The sequence below is a fragment of the Hoplias malabaricus genome, chromosome 16 (genome assembly GCF_029633855.1).
Source record: "Hoplias malabaricus isolate fHopMal1 chromosome 16, fHopMal1.hap1, whole genome shotgun sequence".
Lineage (NCBI taxonomy): Eukaryota > Metazoa > Chordata > Actinopteri > Characiformes > Erythrinidae > Hoplias > Hoplias malabaricus.
The window spans coordinates 19277691-19303796 of NC_089815.1; the positions used below are offsets into that span (position 1 = coordinate 19277691).

General features: G+C 43.9%; 1 protein-coding gene across 1 annotated transcript; it reads right to left on the reverse strand.

The window, feature by feature from the left end:
- Positions 1 to 15726: 15726 nt before the first annotated feature.
- Positions 15727 to 20516, reverse strand: LOC136671673 (cathepsin G-like). The gene is made up of 3 exons (XM_066647447.1): positions 20438 to 20516; positions 19366 to 19516; positions 15727 to 16297 (listed from the first exon to the last, which is right to left on the reverse strand). The coding sequence occupies exons 1-3, from the start codon at positions 20493 to 20495 to the stop codon at positions 16081 to 16083; spliced, it is 426 nt and encodes a 141-aa protein (XP_066503544.1). The 5' UTR covers positions 20496 to 20516; the 3' UTR covers positions 15727 to 16080.
- Between the last annotated feature and the right edge of the window lie 5590 nt (positions 20517 to 26106).

The following is a 26106-nucleotide window of genomic DNA, read 5'->3' on the forward strand; positions in this document are numbered from 1 at the left end:
GATTACAGTTATAAGGAAAGTTATAAAGTTGATTTTCATTCGTTGAGTTCCTAGAAATTCATATAAACATTCACAAAAATCATTAGCACACATTTTACAAGTGCCAGTTACAGGAAATGGTTTTCAACAAAACATGCTCAGAATAGCCTTGAGACCAGCACTAGCTCAGAAGGTGTGGAAAACAAGTAGAAGTTATACTCTGACAATAGTGAAATAAGTTTAGCTAATAATCTAAGTCAGATCAAAACAAGAAACACATTTATCAGTCATTTTTACTTACCTTGCACACTCCTCCTGGATGAACTGCACACACTCGCTGTTTAAGTGCATCATACTTCTTACAATCTGTGACTGTGATACTTGTTTCCATCAGACGGTTACTTGTGGACTTATTGTCACCGGTTTGTCCCCATCCAGCTACACTGCACTTGGTACCAACTGGGATGTCCTCCTCTTTTTTGGGGATGGGAATAGCTGTGATTCTTGGGCCAAGTGGTACAGTTTTCTTTAGCTGTAGCAATGTCAGAAAGTTTAAAAATTACATTGCAACTGTCTCAATGTCTGTGCACACAAATAAATAGTGATTCATTGACTGAGTGGGATTTACAATGATTCTGTATCTTAATGAGCCAAGGTCTTCGAGTGTACTGCGCTGTCTGGACATGGCTGAATATATCCGAACTGCTACTAAATTAAACTGTTTACCTCTTGCACAAAACTGATCATGTTCATGTTCTGAAGGCTGGGAGCATGAGAGACATGTTCTCTGATATATAGAATTTTTTTTTTCAAGCCACTAGACAGATCAGTACACTTAGAGTAGAGCAATTGTAGTGTAGTAAGGTACACCACAAATACATACATATAATTTTATAATTTGTTTTATAGCCTTGACTTTATTCAAACTCCTCCAACCTCTGATATTTGACTTAATGAAATTAATTAAGATTTATAATTGGTTTAAGCAATTAAAACATTAATAATTAGTTTGAGAATGAATAATAATCATGCTAAATGAGTTCTTCAGGATTTTCAGAAATTCTAATGAACAAACTGCACACACTGTGATTTCAAATAATGAGAGTTTTATTAATAAAGAGAAGTATTTAATTAACATAGCACAACCTTGTAATCTCACTGTGTCCGGCAGGGGGAACTGATTCAAGCTTAAAGGTGAGCTAGGCGTTTTTAATTTGTGACTGAAGTTACTAGCTAAGGTTTAATTAATACAAAATTTATCAAGAACTTAATTCGGTTTCAGCTCTGGAAATGCATAAGTTTAGCTTACTTTTTCGTCGATTTTCACCACTCGTTTGGATGCAGAGGCTCTTTGAAGTCCTGGGAATGGAGGCGTCTCACTTAGTCTCGCGGTTCTTACCGCCGAAGTATCCAGGCTGGTTTAGCGTGGAGGTCTTTCTTCGTTGATTGAGTTGTCTCGGGCGTACCCGGAATGTGATGACGCAGGCGGCAGGATCCTCTCTTCGGCCTTCGGTCCGGAGTGGGAGGGTCCAAAATATGGACGTTTTGGACGAGCGGTTCGCTAGTTATGGCAGCTCCAGAACTGAAACCGCTTCAATAAACTCACTTATTCTAAGACTTCTGGTGTATCGGCAGTGTTTCCTTACTCTGGCCACGAATAAGTTCACCTACTTCGATCAGTTGTGAGATTAAACTTAGATTGGGTTATAAGACATAAACACGATTAAAAGAAAAGAAAGATATTCAAATTACTCGACGTATTAGTAAAACTTCATACTCTTAGCTAATTTCGAGACGTCTCTCGTAAGCTTTAAATGAAGTCTCTGAGTTTTTCCTTTGTTTCGTCGTCGTCGTGGAGGAGAGAGTGTTTGTTGTTCAAAGTTTTCTCGTCGGCGTCCTCTCTTTTTCAGTGGTCCGTTACTTCTGTAGAGTCCTCGCAACTCTTCAAAACTTCGAACTGGATGTGAGCAGTCGAGCTGCTATTTTCAAGGCTGGCGCGGTCACGCCCTAATGGGAGGCGTCCTCTTTCTGATTGGACGCGAGTTCAGTCTCACGTGACTCTCGCTAGGGGGAGAGTCGAAGGGAGTTTGAATCATTGAGTCTCACATAAAGAATATGAATTTCTCATATCAAAATTCTTATACCCGCTATCAACATATAACAATGAGTACATTGGACTATTAACATCAGACAGTTACATAAGGTTTCATCTTTACGTCCCATTTATGATGCTATGCTGGGAAAGTATATTAGTTCGTTTAATCCTATTCAGAGGTAGGATTTCTCTTCATGATAGAAAACAGTCCACAATATACACATTTCATTAGGAGGTAGGCATTCATCTGAGGGTACAGAAAGTGACATCAATACATAGGTTTAATACACAAATAATCAGAGTTTGATTATTTTCCGCTATTGTTTTCCAGCGATTCCGAGCGAGGCGTAGTTTCGCCAGTGTCCATTTGGTGTCGCTGTTGATCCATGCTTCGGCTGTTGATTCACGGGAGTTCACTCGAGGTCACTTTGGTTTGAACATCTGTTGATCCCCGTGAAAGATAAGGGACATTGAGGTGCCACTTTGTCATAGACGGCCGTAAAAGCTCTCTTCTTTGTTTGAGGTTCCTGTCTCTTTAAGAGCATTATAAAAGTTAGTTATCTCGACAGTTCCTGTTAGTTAAAAGAGAAAAGGGGGGTGTTGTTGGGGCCATGTGTTGAGAGTGTCCTTTGATGTTTTCAGCTTATGTGTGTGCGTGTGTGTGGGGCTTTGACCCCCGCGGGCACAGACAGTCCTCTGGAATGTGACTTGGTCGCAGAGGAAAGGTCCTATTCAGACTGGAAAAGTTTTAATCCAAAACTTTTCATTTCTTCATTTCGATCTGGTATTCATATTTGGTCCATACTCCACTACATTCCCCCCTTTCTTTTCAGTTTTATGGTTCGTCAGGGATCATGGAGCTGAAAAGAACTTTTGCTGTGGAGGAAGGTGAGGTCAGCAAGCATATTCAAACACATTTCCAGAGCTGATGTATTCCTATTAGTGTATGGGTGTATATGGAATGTGTATGTTTGCGTGCTGAAGGGATCCTAATTATTTAGGGGTAGGTCTTGTTCAAACGCAACCTCGAGAGCTGATTCTTCGACATGGCCTTCGGCTTCATATCTAAAACTTGGGGGTTCACCTCTCTGGGCTCTCTTATGTCTAACGAATTTGACCATTTTATTAGACCAAGTTTCTAATCTGCTCTGGAGGGCTCGAGTGCGTTTGAAATAGAACCAAGCTATACCAAAGGTCAGAAGATATCCTAATCCTACCAGGGTAACTAGTAAGGTGTCCGGGGTGGACCATGCATAGGTGACAGGCTGAACTGGCCATAGGGGTTGAGACGATAGTTCTCTAAGAGTGTTATCTATGGGGGTTAGGTCAATGACTTGGGTTCCCTCATATTCTAGGCGAGTTAGGGTTTTAGTATCTAGCTCGATGGTGTGTTTAGAGAAGAACTCTGAGATTTCTATGTCGCTCTCATATTGGTCAGGGTTTAGGTGATACAGGGCCAGGTCTCCTACATGTAAGATTGCGTTTACGGGGACGTCTACCCAGAAGGTTTGGCTAGGAAGGAGTACCCTTTCTGAGGTGTCATGTTGATCATAGGTTAGTAGGGCCTCTCTAAAGGGGGTGTTAACCAACCAACGATTTCCAACAATTTCAGCTTGAGTACTGGTTACCAAACGTCGGGGCGTGACGACTACCGGGCATTGAGTATTACTCATCATAGGCTTAAGGCCACAGATCCCATTTGCGCTGTCACGAATGAAAGGTTTGCTAGGGCACAAGTAGTGAATGTCTTTAGTGAGTGTGCACATAAGCAAATTGGGTACCAGATATAGGTCAGGGTTATCGTCTTGGTATGCTACAAGAGATGTTGTTTTCACACGAACGTAGGCAGAATCTTGCCAGAAACCAACGTTGACAACATCTTTCAAACGGTATATGTTTTCAGGCGCCATTATGGGAAGGTTAATAATGAATGCTAATTCTCGGTCTTGAGGATTAACATAAATTGGGATGGCGCTACCTAAGGTATAGGCTAGGTGGGCCTGGAGATCAGTAACTACTTCTCGAGTTGCTGTGGATAAAATCTCCTGTACTAAGGATAGGGGCACCAGGTAGGGAGGGATTCTCCCCATGGCTAGGCTATCTACAGAGGAGCTGATTTCTTGTAGCATATCAGACAATAACATATTCACAAGCTGGATGTGGGCAAGGTCAAGTTGTACTACTGAAAGCATGGAGTTAACCGTCTGGAGCGTTTTGTTCAAAGCGACACTGTGAGCGTTGAGCACTACGACGGTGCCACGTAGGGTTTGCCCAATGGTTTGCAGGTGCTGCTGCTGTTTGTCTAATTGGGTTTTAATGTTCGGAATTTCCGCTTGCAATTCCCCTACTTGACGTTTAACAGTGGCTACATTGACGGCATTGACGGCGGACGTTCCGAGACTCAGTAGTGATCCCACAGTTGCAGCTGCCATTAGTAATCCGCCTATGAAGCGTTTAGGTCGTTTATTAAAACCATTTAGTTCTGATTGCGTTACGGTAAACTTTTGTAGCTGGCGGAGCATGTGAGTTACGTCGGCTTCAGCATGGCTGATAGCTTCCTCAGTCCATCTAACTCCATTCCGGCCAGTCTGCAGCGTGGTTATCGGTAGGTTTTTGCTACACGCTTCGGCGGGATTCAACCGTACAAATACTCTCTGGGTATGGAGGCGGCAATTAGTGATTAGCAGTCCCGGCTGGTCTTTCAGTATTATTCCTGAGTCAGGACCTGGTTCAATCACTTCAGGGAGCACGGCGGTTCCTAGGGAGCCGACGATCAGGAGAATGAGCAGCGGGGCCATCCTACCGGAAGAGATGCTCATGGTTAGATTTAGGGTATTTACGGCGAGTCGTTTAGATAAATTATAAAAATTTTCACGATACCCCCCTTTTTGATAAAAATTTCCTAGGGTAAGCACTCTACAATAATTGACGATGAGGGACTAGGGTCTTGCACCCTGAGTGTCCTCAGTCTGGTTAGAAGCTCGTTGCCTGCTAAAGAGTGAGAGAAAAAGGGAAAAGGGATAGGAGAACTAAGGTGTGAGTAGAAGGTTATAGTTGTTTGTTAACTAACACCCTTCCTGCCTTTGGTTCTGTCGTTTATGATCTAACACAAGCATTAGTATCCCCTACAAGTCCCATGGGGGTTGTGTGTGGTCGGATTTGGTTGCGGTGGACCCATTTGAATTCGGTACTGCCCCGAGCTTTGTTTATTTTGATCCTGTAAACAACGGGGGACAGTTTGTCTGTTATCTTATAGGGACCGGACCATCGGGGTAGGAATTTGCGGGCCAAATTCCCCCCTGTTTTTCGCGACCTTCCAACAGGTTGGACAAAGATGTAGTACCATACTTTGTCCCCTATTTGGAGTTCATCGTGGGATGCTTTGTGATCGTAGTACGCTTTGCGACCTTCTGCACTTCTTTCCAGTTTCTGCTGGGCAAAGGCGAAAGTAGCTTTGAGGTGTTTCTGCAGGTCCTCCATATACTGATGAGTGGTGTAGGCTACGGCTATGCTAGCTTCACCTGGCTGATATAACAGATGTAGAGGCAGAGTCATTTGTCTCCCTGTCATCAACTCAAAGGGTGAGACCCCGACCGCGTCGTGTGGGGTCGCCCGTATGGCCATCAGTACGAGGGGGAGTTTGACATCCCAGTCTCGTTGGTTTGCTGCTACGTACTTTTTCAGTATGCTAACAACAGTTCGGTTGGCTCGTTCTACCTGACCTGAGCTTTGAGGATGGTAGCTAATGTGAAGGCTGGCTTTTACTCCTAAGAGTTGCCAGAGCTGCTGCATGACCTCAGCCGTGAAATGTGTCCCTCTGTCAGAGTCGACACGGCTGGGTAGGCCAAACCGTGAGAAGACATGGTTCATCAGTAAGTATGCAGTGGTTAGCGCTGTGTCATTCGGTGCGGGGAGGCATTCTACCCATTTAGTGAATGCACACGTGACTGTGAGGAAGTACTTGTTACCTCTTACTGTTCGAGTGAGTGGTCCAACCCAGTCTATCTGGAGGTTTGACCAAGGGAAGGATACTCCTTTCTTTTGCAAGGGGGCTCTATGAAGAGGATTCGAGGGTTGAAATTGGCAACATACCAGACAGCCTTTAATGTAGTCAGCCACATCTTTTACCATGTGGGGCCAATATGCCACCTGCCTGAGCGCATGGTGTGTTGCTTTGACCCCTTTGTGTCCCGCAGATGGGGAGTCATGGGCGTGCATCAGCATCACCCCCCTGTGGCACTGAGGAACCACGAACGTAGGTGAAGTGTGCGAGTCAGTGGCATGAACTAGCAAGCCTTTGACGACTTGGAGGGACGCTTTGGCGCCGTATAGGTCTTTAAGGCCTGGTATGGTGTCAAGATCTTGTGCTGCAATGGGATTAGTAGATGGGTCAGAGACATGGCTAAGCATTTTCGAAATGGATGGGTCTCGAGCTTGGAGAGTAACTAAGTCAGCGTCCGAAAAAGCAGGGTTAATAGAGACAATGGTAGTTTTGGCATTGTCAGGCGACGCCTTTGTTACAGTTCGAGACCGTGTGACAGCTAGGACTTCGATGTCGGGTGGGTTTGGAAAAAGGGAGGGATCGAATGTCCACAATGTGCCTTCGCGGGCCCCTTGCTTGGCTAAGCTATCTGCTTGATCATTGAATTCTTTGTCATTTCCCGGGACTCGGGAGTGACCTTTCACTTTCTTCCAGTAGATCTGCAGGTCATGCGTGTCTACCAAGTGTTCGCATGCCGCGAAAAGCTCTTTGTGTTTAACTGGCTTTTTGTTTGACGTGGTGTAGTTGTTGGTTTTCCACAGTCTCAAGTGGCATGTGAAGCTTAGGCGTGCGTAGTTGGAGTCTGTGCAGATCACCAACGTTTTTACGCTTTTCTGGACCGCAGACTGGATTGTGATGAGAATTCCTGCTATTTCAGCATATTGGGAGGACTGAGCACCCAATTTGAAACTTAGGGGTTCGTGAGGCCATCCGTTTATTCCGATAATACCCACCCCTGCCATCAGGGTGTGTTCTCGGCGGAACGAACAACCATCTACATATGCAGTGACAAGGTCTTTGCATGTGTTAGGATCAAAATAGTGGTGGTTAGCCACGGTAGGTAAGAGGGTTTCTAGAGTTTGTGGCACTTGGGAAGGCATGTCTCCTTCGCATCGCCTGCAGGAGGCAAGGCCTGTGCCTAGGGGGCTCTTGTAGTTTTGCGCGTAACGCACCTCTAAGTCAAAGCTTTGGAGAGCCATTAGCCATGATGCTACTCGAGCGTTAGTTACTACACCCTCTCGAATTCGTTGGCTGTTTAGGAAAGTGACTGGTTGATGATGAGTTTCAACAATCACCTTCTGACCACCTAGGTAGTTGGAGAAATGTTTGACTGCCCACACTGTTGCTAGTAGTGCTTTTTCGCAGTCACTGTATTTGTTTTCGGCAGCCAGCATAGTTTTACTAGCATAGGCTATGACACGTTTGTCTCTGTCGTGTAATTGATACAGACCGGAGCTGAGACAGTGGTTCGAGAACCCTACTTCTAGGTAGAATTCTTTGCTACTGTCAGGATAGGCAAGGCATGGAGCCGTGCACAGTTTCGATTTTAGTGCCTGCATGGCGTGTTCCTGGGCTTCGCCCCAGGTGAACGGAGTGTCCTTTTTCAGGAGGTCATAAAGTGGACGAGCTAGGTCCGCGTAGTTCTCTATGAATTGTCGTGAGTAGTTGCATACTCCTAAGAAACTGCGGAGTTCCTTAAGATTGGTGGGTGCTGCGAGGTTTGTTACCCCTTGCACTCGACTCACTTGTGGTTCAACACCATCAGTGCTTACGAGCAGACCGACGTAATTCACTTTTGTTCTGCACCACTGACATTTGGAGAGTGATATTTTCGCACCTGCTGTTGTAAGCTGGTCAAGAACATGATCAATCTCGTCAATGTGTGCCTGTAGGGAGTGGTTACGCATGAGTATGTCGTCCACATATATGAGGGTGCCTCGCTCGCGGGCATCAGGGCATGCTTTGTTTAAGAAAATATTAAACTCCGCGGGTGAGTTGGCATATCCAAAAGGGCACCGAGTGAATGTGTACTGTCGGTTTGCGAAAGTGAAAGCGAGCTTGTGTTGGTCTTCTGCTTGCACCGGGATGGTCCAGAAGCCAGAGGCTACATCGATGGTGGAAAAGTATTTAGCGTTTCGGACCGAGGGAAGTTCTTGCTCCAATTGTGTCATCGGCCATCGAGACAAGGGAACTTGTTGATTTAGTTTCCGATAGTCGATGGTTAAGCGCCATTTACCATTTGGTTTTATGACGGGCCATAATGGTGCCGAGTACGTGCTGTTACAGGGTCGAATTATGCCCTTCTCCAGCAAGTCATCAATGATTTCTTGTACCGGTTCATAGGATGCCAACGGAATTTTGTATTGGCGGACAAACGTGGGTGGTGCTCCTGGACGAGTGGGAATACGTACTGAATGAATGTCAGTGAGACCACAGTCCGTTGAATCTTTGGAAAAAGATTTTTGATATTTAAGGAGCACTTCACAGAGTTTCTCACGTTCTTCTTTGCTTTGGAGGGCGTCGGCCTCCTTTAGAACTTGTTCGACTTGGATACGAAATTCGGAGTCAGATAGTTCTTTCGAAGTACGTGGATTTGAAGTGTTTTCTCCCGCTTCGGGAAGAAGAGATGGTTCCCGGGAGGATTCCGGGGATGAATCTATGGAAAGAACCGTGATCGTCATTTGATTGTCGTCAGCGAGATCTATCCTGCAAATGGCGTCGTTACTCATGTCCAGAGCTGAGAAGAGAGCAACAGCTCGTGTCGGATGAGTGTAGAACACCTTTGATTCTGCATGATCAAGAAGCAGGGATTCAGGCATTGGTCCTATGATCGGAATTCGCAACTCGAAGTCATGGAATTTCGTACTGACTAACCAACCCAGAGGAGATGAGTGAGGGATTGTTAAGGGTTGAGTGGTTTCGTTCCGTACGAATAGATAGGTGGATCTTGCTCGCGTCTCCACCAAAGGTGTGGCTTCGAGGGTGAGGCCTAGTTCGAAGAACTGAGGTGACGGTTGGAAAAGTGCATGCGCGTGGCTTAAGTGTTGGCCAGGTCGCATGACTAAGCGGATGGGTACATTTGCTGCGTTCGCAGGTACCACAAGTGAACCTTGGTTAGTGACCTGACATACCTCGGGAATAGTTTGTCCTGAGCCTAGGTTGCTGAGATCGGAGGACCAGGTTTCCGTTGAAACATCAGTCAAAGACCACAGTACACTATTGAGGGTGTCTACGTGGACGTCGAGGCGCACCAAGAAGTCACTTCCAATGTAAACGTCGTGCGGCAAGTTAGGGACGACTAAGAAATAATGAGTGATTACCCTTTTGTTCCACTGGACGGTTAAAGCGCAAATTCCATCAGTGGGTGACATTGCTTTTGATGTCAGGTTAAGAGGAAAGCGACAAGGACTGCTCACCAAAGGAATATTTGGTTGAGTGAGGCGCAGAGTGTTAAAGAGGGTTTGGCTTATGGCGGACTGGTCGGTCCATAGAGCCAGAACTGCATTGTCTACATGATAGTCCTGCATTGTGAGACCATTCACGATGGGAAGGCCTGGAGCGTCTGTTGTGGACGGCTGTGTGAAAGTGCATAGGAATGTGTTCCGTTGTTCTAACATGGCACTAGGGGGCCAGGGAGAGACTGCTGTCTCTGGTGTGGCCGCCATGGGCTCAGTTTCCTCTTCCTCGAAGTGAGGGATCTGACTTGGTGGATCTCCTATTGATTCAGGCCGGATTTCGAGGCGGCAACACTGAGCTTCCCGGTGGTGTGGGGTGCAGATGGGTAAAGGCTCACGCACTTGTGCCCAGATCTTTGACCTTTTGAAGTCAATCAGTGGTTCGAAGCGATTAAGGAGATCTTTGCCGATGAGGAAGGGAATTGTTTCGAGAGGAGACACATGGACTGGATGCACTAAGGTCATTGGTCCAATGGCTAAGTGTATTAGTGCCATAGACTGGATAGTGAGGCCTGCATGTGAATACGGCTGAATTTTAAGAGAACAGTTTTGGAGCTGTATCTCGCGATTTTCACGCCGCGCAATGGCTCGAACCTGGTGGAATAAGGCGGAAGACATGAGCGTGACATCTGATGCAGTGTCCAACAGGGCCTCATGTACTAGCCTTCTCTCCACAATGGTGGACAAGTAGAATTTGCGTGCAACCCCTTTCTCAGTTAAGTGTCCCATGAATTGTCGGACGGGTGTGTCGCCTTCAATGACTGAAGGGTCATTTGGCGTTAAACCTTCTTTACCGTCTAACTGAACAACTAAAACAGCACTGGAGGGTGGTTGCGAGTCACCCCCCTGTATCATCGGGTTTTCGGTGTTTGTTTGGGTCACGAGGAGATTGCACGGTGCGCTAGAAGACGGAGCTTCGCTTGTCACTTCTCCTACATAACTTTCTAACATTTCTGGGGTGTTAGAGGATGGCTTTGGGTTAGACCGCGAAGAGGTGATAGAAAGAACGTCAGGTCTTTTCTTTTTCTCTTTGCAAATCATTACAAGCATTCGGCGGATGTCCTCTAACTCCTTAGAGCTGAGTTCCTTGTCTTTAAGCTTGTCTTTAGCGTGATTTTCTTTATTTTGATACCAGTATTTCTCTTTCTTTTCTCTATAGGAATTAGAAAGCTGGTTCGGAGCTGTTCGCTCATATCCCTTATGGGGATGTGATGGTTTTCCACGGCCCGCACCGCCGTTTTCTACAGGGTAATAGTTACGACCATACCCCGCCCTGTCCCGAGGGTTCCAGAAATCTTTGTCGTGATTTCTGTCTGGCCTGCGAGGAGGGTAGCGCTTGTATTGGTGTGAGGGCGGATGAGGTTTCGGGCCCTCACCGGTCCACGGAGTGGAGGAAGGGTCCAGGGTGGATCTTTGTGGATCGGCCTGGGTGGCACCTTCTAACTCTAAATGTGAGGAGTGGGAGTCGACATTAAAGACTTGGGGTGTTTCGGACCGCCTGTTGGGAATTTGTTGGGATTTTAGGAAACCTCTGAGTGCTAAATCACGCAGCTGTCTGCTAGACAGGGTGCGAGGGCAAGCTGAGACTCCCAACTGATGACTGGTGTGGGGATGGAGGTTTTGGATAAATAGTGACTTGAAATTTAACTCTTCCTCCATTCCGGAGTCATTTCTAGGTCCGAAGTACGCCTGTCTGAGTCGGTTATAATATTGCTGAGGGGATTCCTGGCGTTGCTGTTTTATATTCAAAGCAGCGGCCAGTCCGGTCTGTGACAGGTGATTGGAGAATTCTTCCTCCAAGGCTTGGCACAGCACATCATATCGCGCTTTTACATAGTCTGGCTGACGTTCAATGAAGTTACTGATGTCTCGGTTGGAGGTCAGTTTGATCACATATAGTCTGTCATCTATGGTGATCCCGGGGAACCTTTGGAGGTAAAAGTCAATATCTTTTAGGTAGGAAAAGATATCATTAGAACCGTCAGGTTTGGGATCAAAGCGGGTTATATTACGCGCGATTTTATCTAGGTCCTTGTATGAGGGACCGTGAGAGGGTAAAGGTTGAGGGGACCAGACACTGGGTTGCAGTGCTCTGGGTCTAGCAGGGCGTTGTAAGGGACGACTGACAGGAGACACAGGGGAAGGGGAAATACCCGTTGATACCAGAGGAGGTGCTGCAGCAGCTCTAAAGGTTACGGTCCCTGAGTCTGGTTCCTGATCCTCACTATCTTCCTGCTGGCCTTGTCTTTCTGTAGCGGCACTAGGTGGCACATCGGGTGTGACCTGGGGCAGCGTGTTCCCTTCAGCTATTTCGCTTTGAAGTCGACTTAACTCTGCCTCTACCTTTGCCTGCTGTCGCCGTGATACGTCAAGCTCACGTTCGCTGGCTCTGAGCTGTACTACAGCGAGGAGGGCTATTTGACCTAATGCCTCAGTTAGGGGCTTGCCCTTGAGGATGTCGGTTAAGTGGTTCTCTACCCACTTAGCCACCATGTGGTCACGATGGGCCTGTGAGGTTTTCTGCACAGTTTCTGCGAGTCCAGGCATCACATCACTGGTGATGCTGGTCAGAACAGAGAATGCCTCATCCCACAAACCTTCTACATATACTTCCGAAGAAAAAGTCCCTTCTGCCATGTTAGCTGTGTTTTAACTGCGAGGTGTAACTTACTTCTATTTAGTTAGGGTTAATTCCGTTAATCCCTTTTCTAACTAAATCTGAACTAAATTCACCTGTACCGAGTGCTCTAAGAGTAACTGCCAGTATGTATGGTGTTAGAGTTCACTTGTGAGTCTCTAAGGGAAGTCTGTTAGTAGAAGAGGGTGGAGTGAAAGTTGCTATACGCAAGTGAATACAAGAAGAGAGGAAAAAAAAAATTTTAAATTTTTTTTTTTTTTTTTTTTTTTTTTCAATAATTAAAATTATTAAAAATTTTGAATTAAAGAATTGTCGAAAAAATTTGGATTAAAGAATTTTAAATTAAGTGAAATTTTTTCCTACATATAATTTCCAATTAAGGAATTATGAAAGTAAAAGAATTTTCCGAATTAAAGAATTATTAAGAATAGCAAGATTAAAAGACTCTCTCTTTTAACTGCGTTTGTGATCTGGTATCAAGTTAAAGTGTCAATCTCTAATTACTGCACACTGTCTGCTGTAGTTGTATCAACTTATTATGCTTCCAAGCCTTTACTTGTAATTATTCAGATGTGCAGAGTTTAGAGACAGCCACTAGAGCTGTGATACCAGGTCTTATCAGTGTGAACTGGTCGACAATTTCAATTGCAATAGCAAGTTTTCTCCACCAGAGGGTACTGAAGGTAAGTCTGAATGGCAACAGCGAGCTTCAGTATTTAAGTTGAACTTAAATTGTAATACCAGACTAGGACACCAGAGGGCGACAAGCAAGTTACAATGCAATAGCAGCAATGGACACCAGTCGGCGCTGGTGGGAATCCCAATCAACACGGCACCAGCAGACACAGTAACACAAGTGGGAACTTCCACTGTAGCGGGAAGTTTCAACACTAGAGGGCGTTATCAGATTAAAATCTAAAATGGGATAAAGATTTTAAACGCTCAGATACTCTATCAAAAATAAAAATAACAATTTAAAAGGGGAACAGAGATTTTACACTAAGGTATTTTAAAAGAATTTCATCTGTAATGACAACTTTTAAACACCAGAGGGCTGCTAAACACTTATGTTGTCTCGGCGGACAACCTCCCAACCACTAGAGGGTGTACGGGAATCAAACGTCAAGGGTAGCACCACTTGACCACAAGGAGGAGCACGGGAGGACACGCTTCAATAGACGCTAGTTATGAAGTATTTTTCCCTGCAATTACGCACTTATACCACAAGAGGGAATTTGTCTTCCTCTGTTTTGGGGGCGTTTTGAATTTCCCTCCTTAGTTTCAGCTCCGCCCCTTCAAAGGGGTTCGCTCCTTTTCTGAATACGAGTTCAGTCTAACAGGAACAGCTGACAAGAGCAGACCGCTCTTCACAAAAGCCGTATTTTCGGCTGTTTAATAACCTCCCAATCGCCTAGCGCGCGATCTCGTTATTAACGCTGGTAGCGACCCAGTTTAAAACGAACGGGGGTATTCGGTTCGGTGGTCTCTCGCCGGGATTCACGGCCAAGGGGTCGAACCGAAGGCAAAGTCTTAAAAGCGGGGTTTCGCGCTATTTAGACGTGCCCAAGGCCTCAATTTAATGCATGCAAAATGGCGCAGAGCCGCGCTCTTTCAAAAACAACCAAGCTTATTTTCTAACCGGTATATATCACAGAACAGTTTTTTCAGCAGTAACAAACACAACACGAAATTACCCACATCAAGCTTTGAATCTCAATCGTTATTCAGCAACACAAACAGCGGAAAGTATTTCATAAACCCAAGCTGATTGTTTCAGTGTTTTTCAGTTTTGTTCATTAAAAAGCCTTTTTCCTGCCTCGCGTGGGCGCCAAAAATTTATAATAATGGTTGTATATGTAGTGTAGTAAGGTACACCACAAATACATACATATAATTTTATAATTTGTTTTATAGCCTTGACTTTATTCAAACTCCTCCAACCTCTGATATTTGACTTAATGAAATTAATTAAGATTTATAATTGGTTTAAGCAATTAAAACATTAATAATTAGTTTGAGAATGAATAATAATCATGCTAAATGAGTTCTTCAGGATTTTCAGAAATTCTAATGAACAAACTGCACACACTGTGATTTCAAATAATGAGAGTTTTATTAATAAAGAGAAGTATTTAATTAACATAGCACAACCTTGTAATCTCACTGTGTCCGGCAGGGGGAACTGATTCAAGCTTAAAGGTGAGCTAGGCGTTTTTAATTTGTGACTGAAGTTACTAGCTAAGGTTTAATTAATACAAAATTTATCAAGAACTTAATTCGGTTTCAGCTCTGGAAATGCATAAGTTTAGCTTACTTTTTCGTCGATTTTCACCACTCGTTTGGATGCAGAGGCTCTTTGAAGTCCTGGGAATGGAGGCGTCTCACTTAGTCTCGCGGTTCTTACCGCCGAAGTATCCAGGCTGGTTTAGCGTGGAGGTCTTTCTTCGTTGATTGAGTTGTCTCGGGCGTACCCGGAGTGTGATGACGCAGGCGGCAGGATCCTCTCTTCGGCCTTCGGTCCGGAGTGGGAGGGTCCAAAATATGGACGTTTTGGACGAGCGGTTCGCTAGTTATGGCAGCTCCAGAACTGAAACCGCTTCAATAAACTCACTTATTCTAAGACTTCTGGTGTATCGGCAGTGTTTCCTTACTCTGGCCACGAATAAGTTCACCTGCTTCGATCAGTTGTGAGATTAAACTTAGATTGGGTTATAAGACATAAACACGATTAAAAGAAAAGAAAGATATTCAAATTACTCGACGTATTAGTAAAACTTCATACTCTTAGCTAATTTCGAGACGTCTCTCGTAAGCTTTAAATGAAGTCTCTGAGTTTTTCCTTTGTTTCGTCGTCGTCGTGGAGGAGAGAGTGTTTGTTGTTCAAAGTTTTCTCGTCGGCGTCCTCTCTTTTTCAGTGGTCCGTTACTTCTGTAGAGTCCTCGCAACTCTTCAAAACTTCGAACTGGATGTGAGCAGTCGAGCTGCTATTTTCAAGGCTGGCGCGGTCACGCCCTAATGGGAGGCGTCCTCTTTCTGATTGGACGCGAGTTCAGTCTCACGTGACTCTCGCTAGGGGGAGAGTCGAAGGGAGTTTGAATCATTGATTCTCAAATAGAGAATATGAATTTCTCATATCAAAATTCTTATACCCGCTATCAACATATAACAATGAGTACATTGGACTATTAACATCAGACAGTTACATAAGGTTTCATCTTTACGTCCCATTTATGATGCTATGCTGGGAAAGTATATTAGTTCGTTTAATCCTATTCAGAGGTAGGATTTCTCTTCATGATAGAAAACAGTCCACAATATACACATTTCATTAGGAGGTAGGCATTCATCTGAGGGTACAGAAAGTGACATCAATACATAGGTTTAATACACAAATAATCAGAGTTTGATTATTTTCCGCTATTGTTTTCCAGCGATTACGAGCGAGGCGTAGTTTCGCCAGTGTCCATTTGGTGTCGGTGTTGATCCGTGCTTCGGCTGTTGATTCACGGGAGTTCACTCGAGGTCACTTTGGTTTGAACATCTGTTGATCCCCGTGAAAGATAAGGGACATTGAGGTGCCACTTTGTCATAGACGGCCGTAAAAGCTCTCTTCTTTGTTTGAGGTTCCTGTCTCTTTAAGAGCATTATAAAAGTTAGTTATCTCGACAGTTCCTGTTAGTTAAAAGAGAAAAGGGGGGTGTTGTTGGGGCCATGTGTTGAGAGTGTCCTTTGATGTTTTCAGCTTATGTGTGTGCGTGTGTGTGGGGCTTTGACCCCCGCGGGCACAGACAGTCCTCTGGAATGTGACTTGGTCGCAGAGGAAAGGTCCTATTCAGACTGGAAAAGTTTTAATCCAAAACTTTTCATTTCTTCATTTCGATCTGGTATTCATATTTGGTCCATACTCCACTACACAATAACCAATTGTTTCAGTGCATATATCTACCTTTAAAAGCATGATATCATTGTCAAGAGTACTGGGATTGTAATGCGGATGAGCTGTGTAGGTCTCCACCTTCATCCTGATAGATCCGTCTTTGCTGTTTTTCAGGTTATGGGCTCCCAACACTGCTGTTAGTGGAGGGTCGCTGTTCAGAGAAAGAGTTTATTATGTAGTGGATTAATTCATAAAATTCTACAGTATTCACCCAGAAGACACTGGGGAAGGCAGCAGGTTTTTCCTTGTACAGTGGAACCTTGGTTTTCTACTAAAATCTGGTCCAGGAGGCTGATTGAATACAGTTAATTTAAATGGGAGCTCCATGGTGGATAATTAGTAAGAATATAAGAAAATGTACAAACCGGATTCCAAAAAAGTTGGGACATTAAACAAATTGTGAATAAAAACTGAATGATGTGGAGATGGAAAATGTCAATATTTTATTCGTAAAAGAACATAGATGACAGATCAAAAGTTTAATCTGAGTAAATGTGTCACGCCCTCGTCTCGTTTAGTCTGTTTTCCTTTCTTTGCACATGGCTTTGTTTTGTTGTTGTTCCTGTCTCCGCCCCAGTCCCACCTTAGTCCTGCCTCTGTCTCATTATTGTCTTCAGGTGTTCCACGTTTGCCTTCCTATATAGTCCCTTTGTTTCAGTGCTCCCTTGTCTGGTGTTGTGTGCGCAGATGTGTGTTACTCCCTTTTGTGTGTCTCACATGTCTACCCCAGTTCATGGCTGTCTACTTTCTGTCTCTGGTTAATTCATAGTTTAGTTTATCTAGTTTCTGTGTATCTACCCGTGTTTATTTTGAGTCTATCTATGTTTAATACAACTTCCTTGCGTTTACGTCCGTCTCCTCGTCCTCCCTGCACGGCCATGACAAAATGTAACATTTTAAAGGAAAAATATGTTGATTTAAAATTTCACAATGTCAACAAATCCCAAAAAAGTTGGGACGAGTAGCAATAAGTTGCTGGAAAAAGGAAATTGAGCATATAATGAACAGCTGGAAGACCAATTAACACTAATTAGGTCAATCGACAACATGATTGGGTATAAAAAGAGCTTCTCAGAGTGTCAGTGTCTCTCTGAAGCCAAGATGGTAAGAGGATCACCAATTCCACCATTGTTGTGCAGAAAGATAGTGCAGCAATACCAGAATGGTGTTACCCAGTGTAAAATAGCAAAGACTTTTAAGTTATCATTATCAACCGTGCATAACCTCATCAAACAATTCAGCGAATCTGGAACAATTGCTGTGTGTAAGGGTCAAGGCCGTAAAACTCTACTGGATGCTCGTGATCTCTGGGCCCTTAAACCTCACTGCTCCTCAAACAGGAATGCCACTGTCAAGGAAATAACAGAATGGGCTCAGGAATACTTCCAGAAAGCATTGTCAGTGAACACAATCCACCGTGCCATCCGCCGTTGCCAGCTGAAACTCTACAGTGCAAAAAGGAAGCCATTTCTAAGCAAGCTCCACAAGCTCAGACGTTTGCACTGGGCCAGGGGTCTTTTAAAATGGAGTGTGGCAAAATGGAAGACTGTTCTGTGGTCAGATGAGTCACGATTTGAAGTTCTTTATGGAACACTGGGACACCATGTCATCCGGACCAGAGAGGACAAGGATAACCCAAGTTGTTATCAAGGCTCCGTTCAGAAGCCTGCATCACTGATGGTATGGGGTTGCATGAGTGCTTGTGGCATGGGCAGCTTGCATGTCTGGAAAGGCACCATTAATGCAGATAACTATGTTCAGGTTCTAGAACAACATATGCTCCCATCTAGACGTCATCTCTTTCAGGGAAGACCCTGCATTTTTCAACAAGATAATGCCAGACCACATTCTGCAGCAATCACAACATCATGGCTACGTAGGAGAAGGATCTGGGTACTGAAATGGCCAGCCTGCAGTCCAGATCTTTCACCTATAGAGAACATTTGGCGCATCATAAAGAGGAAGGTGTGACACAGAAGGCCCAAGACAATTGAACAGTTAGAGGCCTGTATTAGACATGAATGGGAGAGCATTCCTATTTCTAAACTTGACAAACTGGTCTCCTCTGTCCCCAGATGTCTGTTGAGTGTTGTAAGAAGAAGGGGGGATGCAACACAGTGGTAAAAAATGGCCTTGTCCCAACTTTTTTGGGATTTGTTGATGCCATGAAATTTTGAAACAACATATTTTTCCCTTAAAATGATACATTCTCTCAGTTTAAACTTTTGATCTGTGATTTGTGTTCTATTCTGAATAAAATATTAGATGTTGGTACCTCCACGTCATTGCATTCAGTTTTTATTCACAATTTGTTTAGTGTCCCAACTTTTTGTGGAATCCGGTTTGTATTTACATACATAAAAAAAAGATAAATGAGAATATTTACCGCATATTTTAGTAAAGTCATACTATGAACTGGCCTTCAGCCTCAAACATAAACCCCCAACCCCACACCCGACACCCTTCTGAACTGCCCTCAAGATTTATGATGTTTTATGGAGTTACTTGTTTTGCTGATCAGACATTGGTTTGTGAATCATTGGCATTAAGCCTGATTGTATTTTCCACAGTTACGAGCTTTTATAAACATTTTGTTGCTATATGGAGTAAACATGATATTTCTAATAGGTAACTGGAGTAGGTCCTTAATGACAGATTAGTAATAATGATGCAGGCAAGGAGGCAGGATGCACAAGTGCTTTTGATTTTTATTCATCCATATTTAAACAAGCAGGAAACAAGGCTTAGAAACAAAGAAAACAACACTAGTCTAAAAACCAAAGACTAATTCTACATTCATAAATCTCACAAAAAGACTTCCACAAAACACTAACACAATGCAAGACAGAACACACAGGACGGGACACAACACATAGGAACAATTGATCACCATGGTTACTGACCATGCCATACAAAAGTGTATGAACCAGGAACACATGGATTAGAAATAAGACTGACAGGGACAAGGACACACAAGTCTAGACATTACAACAATTTACACTGGTTAATTTAGGGTGAGAACAGTACATAGACCTCAAGTTATGATTTATTCTTATTTGGTTTTCATTGCTATAGATTCAAAGCTCTGGGACAATATTTGGGACAAACCTGAAAGGACTCAAAAATAAAATAAATTATTAATATTGTAACTGTGTAGAAGAATGTTTCCCTAATCAGCACAGAAATGCCAAAGCATTTTATTGTAAAAACAAAGCTTACCTGTTCCAGCAATGTGCAGCCGTCATCACAAATTTCTCAGACACAAGGAATCCACCACAGATGTGACTCCCATTTACTTGGAGAGACACCATATAGGGTCTGGAGTAGGGTTTAGCCTCTGTGCCATTTATTATTCCAACATCAACACTAGCTGAAAGAGAGAAAGTGAAGAGATTATAATTATACTTTCATTGTAAAAATAAAATGTATAAATAATTCAAATTCAAAAACAATTCATGCAGACTTTAGAGTTGGTAACACATCATCAACAGCTGCCTTTGTGTCTGTTTCATCTGGTGGTTGGTGAAATGTGCGTAACTGAATAAAACTGAATAAAACCAGTTTAGTCATATTACAGTGGTAGCTTAGTGTTGGGAGTCTGGCCCAGGGATTCAAGCTTTCCCAGAGGGAGAACTAAAGCCTTTTATACCTTTTATATTTACCTGCTTATCATGCATTATATTACAAATATTGTTACACACATTTTCTGTCAGCTTTTCACTCTAATTTTGTGGAGTGTGTTGCAGGCACCACATTCAAAAGGATATATTTACAAAACAAAATCAAGCTGATCAGAGAAATCTTTAGAAATCCTTCTTCATGCCTTTGTCAGTTAAATACAGGTTTAGTGGAATTTAAAAAATTGAAGATTCTTATTTTTATTACTTTTTACAAAAAGTCCATCCCAACTTCTGGAAACTGAGTTTGTACAAATGCACCTGTATGGTTAGTGGGGCTGATAATATGGATAATAAGTGTAGAAACACAGAGATATGTACCAGTTCCTAAAATTAGAACAGACTGACACTATCTGCAATGTATGAATAAGTGTTGTAGTGTGTAGTGTAGTGAATAAGACCACTGCTTTCTATGCAGAAGGATTTGATTGCTTGTAACTACACTGCTCAAAACACCTTGGACAAAACTCTTAAAACTTACAACATTATCTATAACATAGTTAATACCGCTCAGGTTTTAATGAGGTAAATATACATTTACTGTCTAAACAGACAATGAAACAACCTGAAACCAAACTGTATACACAAGGATGGCATATGTAAGTGACTCTTACCAGAGTGGCTGAGGTTCGGCAGCAGAGCAGCCAGCAGGAGCAGAGAGAGGAGAGCCATGGTGCAGTAAGGAGGGTTTGTGTTCTCTTTGAAGAAGAAGACGAGTTTAAATAACCAGGTGGGTCAGTGCAGTTAACCACAAACATATTTTCTCATGGTTTGAAATGAGTCATTTACTTATAAAAAAACAACCATACTCACACTGTGGCCTCAGAAACCTCACATATGGTTAAATGATTCAGTCAGGTGACACAAACCCAAGCCTTGCTGCAGGTGTGCTATATAGATTGTATATAATCATAATTGTAGTAACATGCAAAAGCTTTATCCTAGATGCTGAACATTTCTTTGAGAATATGATTGCACTGAGCTACAAGAGCCATTAGTGAAATCAGTTGCTGAAGTTCCATGATTAGTTCTTGATCACAAACATCACATCATTCCAACCCATTGTATTTGATGTAGTTCCATCAGTTTAGAGAATCCAGTTTTACTAATCCATAGCCTACGACTGGGTGACTTTATATACCTCTAACCATGCTTGGCATTGTGAGTGGTAATCTTAAGCTGATGTGCAGCTGCTCATTCAATAAACTGCTTTTCTATGGAGTTTAGACAAGGTGTTCTCTGAGTTTTGTGTGCGAGAGCTCTCTGAGTTCTGTGTCTGATCCCTGAGGTTTGCAAGCATTTTTGGCACAAACCTTACGCGTGGGCAAGTATTCTCAGGGGTGTCTTCCCATTGGCTAATAAGTTTTTGAATGACAACTCAGTGCACTGACATTGTTTATGACTCAACTGCAGCAAGCGTGTGTATTTCGGCTTTGGGACTCCGCATGTGAACATTGCTGAATCGCTCTCATAGAATTCCCTCTTTCCTAATATTTAAACATATAGCCCTTTTTTGCTTAAACTGCATACTATTAGAACATTTTTGTCATTTCAACTGTTCTTGTTTATTGATATTAATAATACTGATTATTACAATTATTGCTGATTGTTAATAATGACTAATGTTTTTTTCTTAATGAATCACTCACATTTCCTCACAAAATGCGAAAATTACAATGGACTTTGCAGAATTTTAATACAACTTTATTAAATTTGCATTGATTAAAGGAACAGGAACATCTCTCACACTCCTTGTCTGTCATGTTTCTCTTTTCTCCGACCTCATGTAACACCAAATTCACATATAAAATTTGTTTAAAAACAGATTAACTCTGATCATCAAAATAAAATTAGAGCATTTAAATCATAATAGCCATTGTGGAATAGGTTCAATAAGTTCACGGGATTCTGAACAGGAACTCAAGTACTCATATGAAAGTATTTTACAAATAAACAGAAATAAATGTATTCTTTATTTACTCATTTATTGTTTTATCCTGAGTGAACACAGACATCACTGTGCATTTACCTCAGATCAGTACGAGAGACAAACAGGTTTGTTTTTACTGTGTTTATTTATTTTTTTAGACTGCTGAGCTGCAACGTGGAGTTCGCATGCGCAGTCCAAAATACCTTGGAAACTGAGTTGTCACTGAAAAAATCATTAGCCAATGGGAAGGTACCCCTGAGAAAACCAGCTCACGCGAGAGGTTTGTGCCAAAACTGCTCACAAAACTCAGGGATCAGGCACACAAAACTGAGAGAGCACGTACAGAACTCAGAGCTCATGCGCAAAAGTCCATCCATCCATCCATCCATCCATTATCCACCGCTTATCCGGGTCCGGGTCGCGGGGGAAGCAGTCAGAGCAAAGAAACCCAGACCTCCCTCTCCCCAGCCACCGCCTCCAGCTCCTCCGGGGGTATACCGAGGCGTTCCCAGGCCAGTCGAGACATGTAGTCTCTCCAGCGTGTTCTTGGTCTGCCCCGGGGCCTCCTCCCCGTTGGACATGCCCGGAACACCTCACCAGGAAGGCGTCCAGGAGGCATCCGAACCAGATGCCCGAACCACCTCAACTGGCTCCTCTCAACGTGGAGGAGCAGCGGCTCCACTCCGAGTCTCTCCCAGATGTCCGAGCTCCTAATCCTGTCTCTAAGGGAGAGTCCAGACATCCTGCAGAGAAAACTCATTTCAGCCGCTTGTACCCGCGATCTCATTCTTTCGGTCACTACCCAAAGCTCGTGACCATCGGTGAGGGTTGGGACGTAGATTGAACGGTAAATTGAGAGCTTTGCTTTTCTGTTCAGATCTCTCTTCTCACCACAACGGACCGGTACAGAGCCCGCATTACTGCTGACACTGCACCGATCCACCTGTCAATCTCACACTCCATCATTCCTTCACTCGTGAACAAGACCCCGAGGTATTTAAACTCCTCCACTTGAGGCAGGATCTCACTTCCAACCTGGAGAGAGCACTCCACCCTTTTCCGACTGAGTACCATGGACTCGGACTTGGAGGTGCTGATCCTCATCCCTACCGCTTCACACTCTGCTGCAAACTGGTCCTGGAGGTCCCGGCTCGATGAAGCCAACAAGACCACATCATCTGCAAAAAGCAGACATGGAATCCTGAGACCACCAAACCGGACACCCTCCGCCACTTGGCTATGCCGAGAAATTCTGTCCATAAAAATTGTGAACAGAACCGGTGACAACGGGCAGCCCTGACGGAGTCCAACTCCGACTGGAAACCAGTCGGACTTACTGCCAGCCATACGAACCAGACTCCTGCTCTGTTTGTACAGGGACTGGATAGCTTGTAGCAAAGAGCCCAGTACCCCATACTCCCTGAGCACCCCCCACAGAATACCCCGAGGGACATGGTCAAATGCCTTCTCCAGATCCACAAAACACATGTAGACTGGTTGAGCAAACTCCCATGCACCCTCCAGCATCCTAGCGAGGGTAAAGGGCTGGTCCTGTGTTCCATGACAGGGGCGAAATCCGCATTGTTCCTCCTGGAGCCGAGTTTCAACTATCAGTCGGACTCTCTTCTCCAGTACCCCCGCATAGACCTTACCAGGGAGGCTGAGGTGTGTGATCCCCCTATAGTTGGAACACACCCTCCGATCCCCCTTTTTAAGGGGAACCACCACCCCAGTCTGCCAGTCCAGAGGCACTGCCCCTGATGTCCACGCGATGTTGCAAAGACGTGTCAGCCAAGACAGCCCCACAACATCCAGACCCTTGAGGAACCCGGGGTGAACCTCATCCACCCCTGGGGCCCTACCGCCAAGCAAAGGACAGCTGCAGGAGGAAGGTAGAGCAGTAGCTGGCAGAAAACAACATGAGGGAGGTCTGAGAGGGTGTGAAAACCATCACAAGACAAAAACCAGGGTCATAGGTGGGGACAATGGATGAAGCAAATGCCTGGTAGCCTGGATCTCCAGTTACCTCACTGACAGGCCACATTATATTAGACAGAAGAACATCATGTCTGACACTGATCAGCAATATGGAGCACCCCAGGGCACAGTGTTGGCCCCTTTTCTCTTCACCCTTTACACCTCAGACTTCTACAACTCTGGGCTGTGCCACATTCAGAAGTTTACAGATGACACAGCCATAGTTTAATTAATCATGGAAAAAACAAGGAGGAGGAGTATCAGAGCTTGGTGAGGGATTTCACTGACTAATAACAGCTTAATATCTCAAAGACTGAGGAGCTAGTCATTGATTTTGGTAAGTCCAGGCCAAGATTGCGACCAGTTCTAATAGAGGGAGTTGAGGTGGAGGCTGTAGATTCATACAAGTACCTCAGGCAGTGGCTGGACAGCTAAGTGGACTAGACTACGTACACCAACTACCTGTACAAAAATGGGGGAGAGCAGTTTGTACTTTCTGAGGAGGTTACAGTCTTTTAACATTTGCAGGAAACTCCTGTTCTACCAGTCTGTATTCGCCAGTATGCTTATTTACACTGTGGTGTGCTGGGGAGCTCATGTAAGTTGGACAACTAATCAGGCAAGCCGGCTCTGTGGTTGGCATGAAGCTGGGCACTCTGGTGACATAGAACACTGAGACTCCACAAAATCCTGGACATTATGGATGATGCCTGTCATCCTCTGAACACTGTCTTCAGCAATCAGAGAGCCTCTTCAGTGCAAGACTGCTCCTTCCCAAGTGAAGGACCAACAGACTCCGACACTCCTTTGTCCCTTATGCCATCAGACTGTATAACTCCTTGCTGGGGTCAGGTGGGTGGGGGTGGTGGACGGATGGGAGGAGCAGTAGCAGGAGCTACTATCCAGTAGCCATGGACAATGGGCAATAATTTCATTCTTATTAATTTTTAATAAATCAGTTTAGCTTTAGCTTCCGTTTGGCCTCAGTGTAGTTAATGCAATACACAGCAGGATCTGTAGTTTTTTTATCTAGGTCTACTAGCAATTTCCAGTTTTGGGCTTCACCCATCTACCAATAATTTTATGCTGCACTTGCTTTCTTAAGTTTCAGTGGAAGTCACAGTACAAAGATTTTATTCGAAGCATTTGTTTAGGTTCATTCATCATCACCATCATGTATTCTGCTTAATGCATTTCAGATGTGTCACTGTCTGGGGAATCTCTCTGCCATAGATGAAATGAAAGTGAGTTTGGCTGTTTATTCATATTTGATATTTATGATTTTTTTGTATCAGTTTCCATTTAGGAAAATACCCACGCACAGGGGAGGGACATATTTTACTATTAGCAACTCAGAAACAGAACATTTAAATAACAGCTCTGTGGACCAATCAGAAAACAAGATCATCAAACTCTCACACACTTACCATCAAAAGTCTCTTTATTGACTGTCAAACTCATATACACTTACTATCAAAGTCTCGTTCATTCCGTAGTATGATACAGTTTGGTGGTGTGTGTGTGAGGGTTTGATAGTGTGTGTGAGAGGATTTATAGTGTGTGTGAGAACAGATCATGTGTATGAGAGGAAAGTTTGAAATTTGGCCTAAACAGACTTTCATAAGAGTACACATATTGGAAAGACATTTAGAACTGACTCCTGTGGAAGTGCATATTCCTTGTGTTACAGCAAGACTCAGCAAGGGCCTTTTGGTGTGAAACGGTGTCAGGATCACGGAGGGGCAGACTGACGGAGGCGGACGCATTCGCTAAAACACAGTAAACGTTTATTCACGGAAAATTAACAAAACAAAGACACTTTCGACAGAAGGTAAACAAGCTTGACTGGACACTAAGAAATAAACGGGGTAAATAGGACAGACAGAAAACAAAGCTAAACGACGACAAAGGAAATGAAACGACAACGGGGAAAACTATGGAGATAGACAGATAACATGACCGACAGGACTGAAGACAACAGAGAAATTAGCAATGATAGACAGAAAGAGCCACATAGAAGGGGAAAACAACCAAAAAAGTCCCAGAATGTGACAGACGCCCCCCCCCAAGACGCGCAACTCCCGGAGCGCGAAAAACTAGACTCTCCAGGAGCTGGCGCAGGAGGGGGCCAGAAGAACAAGACAAAAAACTAAACTAGAAGACTTATGATAGGACAGGAAATGGAAATGGAGATAAGAGACTGGACTTAAACGGACATCGGACAGAACCAGAAAGAATAGATGGGGAACGAGAGAAGACAGGAGTAGAGACAGGGGACTGAAAGATAGACTGGACATTTGATTGAACACTAAACGGAAACTGAGATGGAACAGGAGCAGATACACATGACGGGACTGGGAACTGGACAGAGGGTTT